This window comes from Nerophis ophidion, linkage group LG13 (genome assembly GCF_033978795.1).
Source record: "Nerophis ophidion isolate RoL-2023_Sa linkage group LG13, RoL_Noph_v1.0, whole genome shotgun sequence".
NCBI lineage: Eukaryota > Metazoa > Chordata > Actinopteri > Syngnathiformes > Syngnathidae > Nerophis > Nerophis ophidion.
The window spans coordinates 25377545-25390044 of NC_084623.1; the positions used below are offsets into that span (position 1 = coordinate 25377545).

General features: G+C 35.9%; 1 protein-coding gene across 1 annotated transcript in view; it reads right to left on the minus strand.

Annotated features, from left to right (window-relative positions):
• The window catches only part of clasp1a (cytoplasmic linker associated protein 1a), a 154604-nt gene that overhangs the window by 78628 nt on the left and 63476 nt on the right, over positions 1-12500 (minus strand). Inside the window, 2 exon segments of the mRNA XM_061918624.1 lie at positions 1239-1379; positions 6511-6581. Of these exon segments, the coding sequence (XP_061774608.1) occupies positions 1239-1379; positions 6511-6581 (212 nt within the window).

Below are 12500 nucleotides of genomic sequence, written 5' to 3' on the forward strand. Positions count from 1 at the left end.
CCATGGAGGCAACAGCGGAGATATTTATAAAACAATCTTGCCTTCCTTCATATTTCCTCTAAACCAGCGATTTGGAATTTGCCCCAATTTGCGATGTTTTCCCCAAAGTGTGACATCAGCGGATAGCTACATAAATGGTAGATTTACCTGAAGACCACTTTAGTCCAAAGTGGTAGCAAATAAGTGCCTTAGTTTTCTTGATCTTCTAGTGCAGTGGTTTTCAACCTTTTTTCAGTGATGTACCCCCTGTGAATTTTTTTTTAATTCAAGTACCTCCTAATCATTTTTGGTCATCAGTTACTTAAATTGTATAACAGTGCAAAATATTGCTCATTTGTAGTGCTCTTTCTTGAACTATTTGGAAAAAAAGATATAAAAATAACTAAAAACGTGTTGAAAAATAAACAAGTGATTTAATTATAAATAAAGATTTCTACACATAGAAGTAATCATCAACCAAAAGTGCCCTCTTTGGGGATTGTAATAGAGATCCATCTGGATTCATCAACTTCATTCTAAACATTTCTTCAAAAAAAAAATCTAACAACAATATTTATGGAATATGTTCACAAAAAATCTAGCTGTCAACAATGAATATTGCATTTTTGCATTTCTTTTCACTGTTTATGAACTTATATTCATATTTTGTTGAAGTATTATTCAATAAATATATTTATAAAGGATTTTTGAATTGTTGCTATTTTTAGAATATTTAAAAAAAAAATTCACGTACCCCTTGGCATACATTCAAGTACCCCCAGGGGTAAGCGTACCCCCATTTGAGAACCACTGCTCTAGTGGGTAGAGACTGGCTCGCATACGAACATAAATTCTATGCTGTTTCCATTTCTGATATAAATTAGCATATTGTCCGAACTGATATCTGTCAGCAGACTCGGGAAGAGCTAAAAACTACTATAACAACGATGAAGGGGAGAAGACACAGTCAAACTGAAACCCCTAAATGGCACATACTAAAGAGAAGGTTAGAATAGGACTTGAAGACCGTTTCTAAAAAAAAAAAAAATCTTTAAAAATTTTTTACCAAAGAACTACCATTGCATGAAGAACACAAATAAGTGTTTTAAATATATACAAATATTACAATATGACTTTTTAAAGAAAAATAATTGAACACCTTTGGTCAACAGGGATGCCTGTTACATCATTTCCACAACCAAAATCATTAATAGTGCTTTTGGGTAAGTGGTGCTTGTCAAAAAAGTGAACACTCTCACCTGTGGTCTTCGCTGTAGTTGCAGAGCTGGGTCTTCTTGCAGAAGTTATAACAGGCTTCCTACCACCAGGAAGGGCTTTAGAGGATGACGACGAGGAGGACCGGCCTCCATCAACAGAGTCCTCATCTTCAAAGTTTTTATCTGTAAAACAAACTTCTTTTAAAAGACAGCAAATTGTAATGATGATCGGTTGCAAAGATGTTTGCAGTCCAGTCAAGTGTTGATTTACAGTAACTGTTGAAATGAATCCTGCTGTAATCACAAACACAAACCTAAACCAGGATTGCATTTGCGTGAAGAGGCAATTTTATGTATTGATAAGGCACAATTCATATACAAAGCAATTTAAAGGCAGATGTAAAATGTCAATTAATGAATGGCATCATCAGTTTACATCAGTTTAAGAATATGGGGGCGGGTGGGGTGGGGGTGCGACTTTACTGTCTGGCCGAAATATTGTGTAAATTATTTTATAACATGTTCTGGTCGAGTCCTCAATTACAGAATGATTAGTGGGCTCAATATTACATTTTATTAATTAACAGAGAAGGTTAAAACAAAACATAGTCATGCAGTAATATGAAGACCATTGACATGTACAACATGTAATGTACAGAACATCAGTAGCATTTACTCAGGTATAAATTACAGATTAACATTATTATTCCTTAGGTCAGGAAAAACACACAGAGGCTGCATGCATATATATATATATATATATATATATATATATATATATATATTTATATGTACACATATGTATACACACACATATATATATATATATACATACAGTACATACACACATATATATACATACAGTACATACACACACACACACACATATACATATATATATATATATATATATATATATATATACACACATACAGTACATACACACACACACACACACACACACATATATATATATATATATATATATGTATATATATATGTATATGTATATATATATATACATATATATATATATATATATATATACTGTATATATACAAACCCTGTTTCCATATGAGTTGAGAAATTGTGTTGGATGTAAATATAAACGGAATACAATGATTTGCAAATCCTTTTCAACCCAAATTCAATTTAATGCACTACAAAAACAAGATATTTGATGTTCAAACTCATAAACTTAATTTTTTTTTGCAAATAATGATTAACTTAGAATTTCATGGCTGCAACACGTGCCAAAGTAGTTGGGAAAGGGCATGTTCACCACTGTGTTACATCACCCTTTCTTTTAACAACACTCAATAAACGTTTGGAAAATGAGGAAAATAATTGTTAAAGCTTTGAATGTGGAATTATTTCTCTTTCTTGTTTTATGTAGAGCTTCAGTCATTCAACAGTGCTGGGTCTCCGCTGTCGTATTTTACGCTCCATAATGCGCCACACATTTTCGATGGGAGACATGTATGGACTGCAGGCGGGCCAGGAAAGTACCCACACTCTTTTTTTACGAAGCCACGCTGTGGTAACACGTGCTGAGTGTGGCTTGGCATTGTCTTGCTGAAATAAGCAGGGGCATCAATGAAAAAGACGGCGCTTATATGGCAGCATATGTTGTTCCAAAACCTGTATGTACTTTTCAGAATTAATGGTGCCTTCACAGAAGTGTAAATTACCCATGCCTTGGGCACTAATGCACCCCCATACCATCACATATGCTGGCTTTTGAACTTTGCATCGATAACTGTCTGGATGATTCGCTTCCCCTTTGGTCCGGATGACACGATGTCGAATATTTCCAAAAACAATTTGAAATGTGGACTCGTCATACCACAGAACACTTTTCCACTTTGCATCAGTCCATATTAAATGATCTCGGGCCCAGAGAAGCCGGCGGTTTTTCTGGATGTTGTTGATAAATGGCTTTCGCTTTGCATAGTAGAGCTTTAACGTGTACTTACAGATGTAGCGACAAACTGTATTTAGTGACAGTGGTTTTCTGAACTGTTCCTGAGCCCATGTGGTGATATCCTTTAGAGATTGATGTCGGTTTTTGATACAGTGCCGTCTGAGGGATCGAAGGTCACGCTCATTCAATGTTGGTTTCCGGCCATGCCGCTTACGTGGAGTGATTTCTCCAGATTCTCTGAACCTTTTGATGATACTATGGACCGTAAATGTTGAAATCCCTAAATTTCTTGCAATTGCACTTTGAGAAACGTAGTTATTCCTTGTGAAAGACTGAGCATTTTTCGGGAAGCTGTTTTTATACCCAATCATGGCACCCACCTGTCCCAATTAGCCTGCAGAACTGTGGGATGTTACAAACAAGTGTTTGATGAGCATTCCTCAACTTTATCAGTATTTATTGCCACCTTTCTTAACTTCTTTGTCACGTGTTGCTGGCATCAAATTCTGCAGTTAATGATTATTTGCAACAACAAAAAAAGTTTGAACATCAAATATGTTGTCTTTGTAGCATATTCAACTGAATATGGGTTGAAAATGATTTTCAAATCATTGTATTCCGTTTGTATTTACATCTAACACATTTTCCCAACTCATATGGAAAAAGTGGGGCAAAAAAGTATTTAGTCAGCCACCGATTAATCTACTCAGTATTCTTCTTCCTCCAATTACGACAAGTTCAGTTTATACCAAAAAGTTCTATTTTGGTTTCATCTGACTACATGACATTCTCCCAATCCTCTGCTGTATCATCCATGTATACATTTTAGTATAAACTCAACTCGTCGTGTTTGGAGGAAGAAGAATATTGAGTTGCATCCCAAGAACACCATATCTACTGTGAAGCATGGGGGTGGAAACATCATTCTTTGGGGCTGTTTTTCTGCTTAGGGGACAGGACGATTGATCCGTGTTAAGGAAAGAATGAATGGGGCCATTTATCGTGAGATTTTGAGCCAAAATCCCTTCCATCAATGAGAGCTTTGAATGGTTGACCAAATACTTATTTTCCACCATAATTTACAAATAAATTCTTTAAGATTCCTACAATGTGAATTCCTGGATTTTTTTCCACATTCTGTCTCTCACAGTTGAAGTGTACCTATGATAAAAATTACAGACCTCTGTCATCATTTTAAGTGGGAGAACTTGCACAATCGGTGGCTGACTAAATACTTTTTTGCCCCACTATATATATATATATATATATATATATATATATATATATATATATATATATATATATATATATATATATATATATATATACATGTTCAAAAGTTACATACACTAGTGAAAGACATAATGTCATGGCTGTTTTGCGTTTCCAATAATTTCTACAACTCTTATTTTTTTGTGATAAAGTGATTGGAGCACATACTCGTTTGTCACAAAAAACATTCATGAAGTTTGGTTCTTTTATGAATTTATTATGGATCTACTGAAATTGTGACCAAGTCTGCTGGGTCAAAAGTATACGTATAGCAATGTCAATATTTGGTTACATGTCCCTTGGCAAGTTTCACTGCAATAAGGTGCTTTAGGTAGCTATCCACAAGCTTCTGGCAAGCTTTTGGTTGAATATTTGACCACTTCTCTTGACAAAATTGGTGCAGTTCAGCCTAATTTGTTGGTTTTCTGACATGGACTTATTTCAGGTTTTCGCCTAAAAGAAACTTATGTGGTGATATCCTTTACACACTGATGTTGATTTTTGATGCAGTACCATACCGCCTGATGGATTGAAGGTCACGGGCATTCAATGTTGGTTTTCAGATTTGCTGTTACGTGCAGTGATTTCTCCCGATTCTCAAAACCTTTTGATGATATTACGGACAACAGATGGTGAAATCCCTAAATTCCTTGCAATAGCCCGTTGAGAAATGTTGTTCTTAAACAATTTGCTCACGCATTAGTTCACAAAGTGGTGACCTTTGTCCCATCCTTGTTTGTGAATGACTGAGCATTTCATGGAAGCTGCTTTTATACTCAATCATGGCACCCACCTGTTCCAAAATTAGCCTCATCAACTGTGGGATGTTCCAAATAAGTGTACGTGTTTGATGAGAATTCCTCAACTTTCTCAGTCTTTTTTGCCACTTTTGCCAGCTTTTTTGAAACATGTTGTAGGCATCAAATTCCAAATGAGCTAATTTTTGAAAAAAATAAAGTTTTCCAGTTCGAACGTTAAGTATCTTGTCTTTGCAGTCTATTCAATCCAATAATAATCATTGTATTGTATTCCGTTTTGGGTTTTGTAATTTAATATAAACAAAACTGTTGAATAACTATTGTAACAACCTGCTGGTGTTAATGTTATGTTCAAGTGTCACATGTTCGTTAACCTACCGTGCCTGAAAGGTGATTGACAGAGAATGAGGAAGTTTCATGTGTAATAGAAAAAGAGTGGAAACAGACGTGTGTGCAAAAGAAAGAATATGTGTTAGAATTGATCCTGTTGTTAGCACAAGATTGGCAATAAAAGTTAAAACAAGTGTCGTACTTTGTGTCACTACTTCTGGACACAACAGCAAGACAATAAACTGAGAAATGGCACATTAATTATTTTTAGAGCCCACCCAGATATTAAGTACACAATATCAGTTTGCATGCAAATATTTAATCAGTGTTGCCATATGTCATACAATAATTTGGGCATTTCAAGCACATCTGCTTTCCTGTGCTCAGGGATTGTCTCTGTAAAAGCTGACCAATCACAACTCTGCAGTCCGCAGCGTTAGTGATTTGAAGCTAGGATTTATGGAAGGTACATGTCAGGGTATGCGGGAGGGTATGCAGGGCGTCGGTTACGCAACTTACGTGGGGAAGTATATACCAGTCTTAAGTGAGCCACAAAGTGACGAGTGAACATTGTATACTGGACTGTAATTAAACCACAAGTTACATCGAAAGGAGACACCAAAAGTCCTAAAAGTAGGCATGTTTTCGTCTACATATTAGCAGACATAATAATACAATTATTTGCCACTGAGTTGTACGTGCCTATGGATGCTGTCATTCATCCAAGTCATTGTATTCTCAGGACATTAAATCGATCGCAACCGGACTGATCAGTTTGTCTTAGAAGATGTTTCGCCTCTCATCTAAGTAGGCTTCATCAGTTCATGCTTATATACTCATATTGGTCAGATCTAGTCTTAGACTTTGATTAGTCAGATCAAGTCTTAGATGTAGATTAGTCAGATCTAGTCTACATTCATAAAAAAAGGAAAGTAAACTTGTTGCAGCAAAGCTCAAAAAACAAGCAATTGTGAAGACCAAAAGCAAATAAGGCTGGAAGACTAAAAAGAAACAAAGGAGGATCATTCACCTGATCCAGAGGAGGGATTCATGTTCCCGGATCGTTGAACTTCATCAAACTTGCTGAAGATGACATTCAAGCTACGGAGTAGGCAAGAAACAAGCATAAATATGACACATCAAGTGAAATATATAGGCAGATAAGTAGAGAGGTTCTAAAATATACAGAGCTTAAAGGGGAACTGCACTTTATGGTTCAGAATCATTGTGAAAGACATAACGATGGATTTTTTTTATGCATTCTAAATACTAAATAAACAAATAAAAATCCACTTACAGCAAAGCCAATGGGAGTTCCACTATTTTGCCCATAACGTCCAACAAATAACCATCCAAAAACAGCCAACAATATTCCATTTACATGTTGTGACCGAATAATAAACAAATATTAGTGATATTGTTAACTATAGCCGCTAACGCAGACAAACTATTTATAGCAGCGCCATGATGCCGATGTTTACGTCATCGCGTGGTCTGATGCATCCTCGCGCTGTGTAAGTTTATTCTAGATCATAAACCATGCATCTCACCTGGACAGAAGAAGTCTGAGTAAGTATTACAACAAGTGGGTACACTTTCACAGCGATTTAGGACCCAAAAATGGCCAGAACGACACAAAAAGGCGCTTGGTCCTCACCCCCTTTTTCTTCACGAGGATTATGAGACATTCCTCACCTAAATAGGATGATATGAACATCCCAGCAGTCACATCCTAAAGACAGCAGACCTTGTACGGTAAGTGATGTTTTATTATGTTTGTTGGCTCTCATAAAGTCGGCATTGATAAATAATCAGTGATGAAGAGAAAAAAAAAGCAAATGTTGTGATGCGTTTTTAAAATTAGGGTGCCGCATATGCTTAAAATGATTAAAATATGTAAATATTACATGTTATAATACATGTGCCCGTTAACATCACCCTAATGGAGGTGTTTGGATATTTTTTTAAGGATTTGCACAGCTCCTATAGACTCCATCGTAAGATGATTGATTGATTGATTGATACTTTTATTAGTAGATTGCACAGTACAGTACATATTCCGTACAATTGACCACTAAATGGTAACACCCGAATAAGTTTTTCAACTTGTTTAAGTTGGGGTCCACGTTAATCAATTCATCAATTTGATCGCATTTATTTATTTAATATTTAGAATGCAAAAAACCCCAAAAAACATCCATTTTCATATCTCTCATAAAGATTGTGAACAACAGGAAAAATTCTCCCCAAAAATCCAAAACCCTTTTAAGAGCGTACTCACCCTGGGTCACTTGTATCGTGAGGGATTTGGGATTAATTCCAACTCCGTCTCCTAGCCCCCGCTATGATGATTCATACTTGGACACTTTTACCTTTTCCCATAACATTTATTCTGATGTTTTACTGCAATTTGCCGTACAAAGATTCAGTGACATGTCCCTAATACGCACTCAAATGGACTGTAGTATGTTGTAGGGTTATGACATTTGGATTATTTAACGCAGGCATGAACAATCTATAGCCTACACACCATTTATGGTCCGTTAGGTTTATAAGGCCTACCTAACAACAAAAGTATTTTATTCGAACCCTTCAACACCAATACTGTCATGAGCGACAGGATTTGCTATTTTCTAAATAAATTAAAATTGTTTCTGTGTGTTTTTTCTGTATCAGTATTGTTATAAACAGTATTACCGGTAGTAATGACGTAGGGCAGTAAAATTCCAGATGGTTAGAATAATTTCTGTTTCAAAACGGAAATTATGGTAAAACTATGTTTAATTTATGTACTAATAGTCATAGTGTCACTATTTTCAACAACAAATAGCTTTTCAGCACTTAAACTACTTTTTGTGACCAAGTAGCACGGTAGCGTCCACAACAGTTGCATTCTCTAAACCTTAAATACATCTTTCCCATGTTACGTGAATTACCCATTCTCCCGCCGATCACAGCAGACTGATGTGTATAAAAATATGCCCACACATTTTTGTAATTATCACAAATTTGAGTACACACATTCAAGTATTTTTCAAAATCAACACAGCATTTGCTTGCCAGCTAGTCATTACAAGTCCCTTAGAAAGCAAAGACAGCATTAGCATTAGCTACCAAGTTTTCTTTAGGTAAAAAATATTAACACTGTGTGTGTGTGTGTGTGTGTGTGTGTGTGTGTGTGTGTGTGTGTGTGTGTGTGTGTGTGTGTGTGTGTGTTACTTTAATCATTTAACTTTAATCAGACCACAATAATGAGGTGGTTAAAAGAAACAATTCTAACTAAAGACTGATACACAATGACATATTAGACAAAATATAAAAGAGAAAGGTACATTTAATAGAGAAAGATGACCACATCTGCAACTAAAACACAATATGTTTGTAGTACAAGCCTTAGGGTTTGAGGTTATAATGATAAAGTTAGAAAAATATAAAATCAATTGAACTTATCGGATCTGTTTGTATTGATCATATAGCAATGACTTGAAATAAAGCTAATTTACACAAAAAAACAAAAAGTTATGATGTAATTAAGCTACTTTTTGCATTTTATTGTAATTTAACTTAGCTACATTTCTCTGGTGGGTAGTTTCATTGTAGTGAAGCTTAATGTGACGTAACTTGTAACTAACCTCACTAAAATTCCAAGTAACATGCCCAACACTGTTAACGTGTGCATGATGAATCATGCCGAGCCCTGACACACCTCTTCCAATCGTGCCAGAGAGGGAAAGTGTACTGACTGCTCTGTGTACAGGCGTAGTGTGAGCACACAAAATAAAATGACAGAATATTACAGGTGCTGTATGTTACCATATCAAAATTACACTTTTAAAACCCAACAATATTAACACCACATCAATGGCTAAAATGTTATCAATAGGTATAAAGCGGAACTGCACTCTTTTCATTCACAACTGTTATGAAAAACAAGAACATATGTTTTTAATTTTAGTGAAATCTAAATAGTAAATAAATGTGATCAAAAGTCAACTTACAATTGAGCCTATTGAAGTCGCTCCATTATGCCTATAACGCCCTTAAAAAGACATACAAACACCTCCACTATTCATTGGCAAAATGGAGGAAATCGCATAAGCTTTGCTGTAAGCGGACTTTTTTAGGAGTTAGAATGCATTTAAAAAAATCACATCTGACGTCATGTTGATTGTGAACCATCTGCAGTTCCCCTTTTAGAGAACATATTATATTTGTTTATATTTGTGACATTTAGAAGTCATACCATGTACAACACTTCCGCACAGACTGAATTAAAGGCCTACTGAAACCCACTACTACCGACCACGCCGTCTGATAGTTTATATATCAATGATTAAATATTAACATTGCAACATATGTCGATACGGCCGGTTTAGTTTACTAAATTACAATTTTAAATTTCTCGTGGAGTTTCTTGTTGAAAACGTCGCGGAATGATGATGCCTATGATGACGTGTGTTTGTGACGTTTCGAGTTGGAGGGGACATACTAGCTCAGCACCACTAAAAGTTGTCTCTTTTCATCGCGCAATTATACAGTAATTTGGACACCTGTGATGCTGAATCTTTTGCAATTTGTTCAATTAATAATGGAGACTATAAAGAACAATGCTGTTGGTGGAAAGCGGTGTATTGCAGCTGTCTTTAGCACCAAAACACAGCCGGTGTTTCTTTGTTTGTTGTGAAGCTTTAACACAGAGCGGTCAACCAGCATGTTTTTAAATGGGAAAATTGTGATATGTATTTTACCGGAGACATCAGTGGATTATTCGTCCTCCTGCAGTAGCTGTCAAAAAAGGCAGCTGTGAGCTTGGCTCCACGGCTTCTCTCTGAGGTATGTCTTTACAATCTCACTAAAACACTATTAAAACAATAAGCAGATAAGGGATCTTCCAGAATTATCCTAGTAAATGTGTCTAATTACATCTGAAACGCTCACACTGCCGCCGCTCGGAGACGTCACTTTTATTTTATTTTATTTATTTATTTTTTTAGTCCTTCACTATCAATATCCTCATTCACAAATCTTTCATCCTCGCTCAAATTAATGGGTAAATTGTCGCTTTTTCGGTCCGAATTGGTCTTACTGCTGGTGGTTCCCATTATAAACAATGTGAGAATGTGAGGAGTCCTCACACCGGTGACGTCATGCGCAAATACTTCCGGTTAAAGGCAAGGCTTTTTTATTAGCGACCAAAAGTTGCAAACTTTATTGTCGATGTTTTCTACTAAATTCTTTCAGCAAAAATATGGCAATATCGCGAAATGATCAAGCATGACACATAGAATCGACCTGTTATCCCAGTTTAAATAAGAAAATCAAATTTCAGTAGGCGTTTAAATGTTGGGTTTGATTGACTTCTTATTTAGTGTCTCGTGCGCTTGCCCACTGACAGGAGAGCTATTTGCGAATGAAAGGATGCAATGGCCGCCGTACGGCTGTTTAATAGGTGAGCGAGACAATAAATCACTCCAAACACTGCCCTTGCACCGTGGCTGTGTCCTTTTTCTTCATACGTGTGCATATACTGGATTTTTGAAACAGAAAAAAAGAGCGAGTTACAATGATCAAACGTGAGCTCGCTCTAAATATCTACCTAACCGTGACATACAGTAGCTATAACTTCTATGTTTAACTAAATATCTGGCACTTGTGAGAAACAGGAGTATAAAAAAACGGTCGATAAAGTCTAGACATGCATTGAAGTCAGTCCCCAACCAGATCAGCTGCAGTGATAAAACAACATATGTGCACACGTCAGAAGCTACAACTTGTGTGCATGAAATCAAACCGTTGCAAGATTTAAAATACAAAAACAATGTTTGCAAAAAAATATACCTTGATGACCACATTAGCATAACCTATCTACATTTCCTTACGTCCTAATTTAGAGGTTCTTAACCTTTTTGAACTCAGTGCCCAATTTTTCCACAACAAATGGGCCCTGGGCCCACTCAAATATTAACACTGAATTAGACATTTCACTCTTCAAGCAATTATTATTTAAAACCTACTTACAGTTTAATGGGAAAAACTATTGTCAAATGATGTGTGTGTTACTTACAAAGATAATTATCAGGGTTTAGGTCAGGCTGATTACAAAAATAAATAATCAAATATACTGCAAAGCAGGGATGCATAAAAACCGATTCAAAATACATTTACATACAATTACAAAGTGCTAAAATAAATACATTTTAACAAAATTAAAAATAAATAATAATATATGTCTTAAATACATTGTCAATAAAATTGGAGTGCAAATGAAAATACAGCTTCACCACATCTGTCATAATTTTTGAGCTTAATGGGGCTGTTTGCAGCTTGCTCACAATTAATTTTTTCAAAGCAAACAATATAACAAGAACACCATTGGCTCGCTTATGTCACAGTTATTGGCTTAACAGAAAATATTGTTTTTAAAACTCTCTATACTTTTTGACAATTACAAAGCTCGTGTAGAAACATTTTTTACCGCCCCGAATAAAATGATTGGTTTCACTCACCCTGTCTCGTCAACATGTACGTGCAGGCAGCGCGTGCACAAATAGAAAAGCAATCCAAGGGAAGCAAAAAAACAATTTGCAGTCACGGTGTTGTTATGATGCTAACTATCCAAATTGGTATCATTAGCAAAAAACACCTAAAGCTAATGTGTGTGCATGTGTTACATACATATGAAGTTATGTCATTAAGTCCTAGAAGCTGTAAGAGAGCGGGATATAACATTGGAAAGTTAGCACCCTCTGAACATCTGTGTAAATGTTGCACGCAGCCCTTTTAAGAAACTTCTGAATGACTCTAGTCTGATATTATTACTGCCACAGGTGGTAGAAAAGTGTATTACAACAGAGTACCGCTGCGGCCCATATAGACAACAGCTGAGAAATTTATTTTTTTACGGCCCTCTAGGAAGTGCTCAAGGCCCAACAATTGTTAGGAAACAATGTTCTAGTAAACAGGTGCACTTTTGTACAAAGAAAAATCTCTGAAGAAAAAGGAATGAGAAATAACGACTTT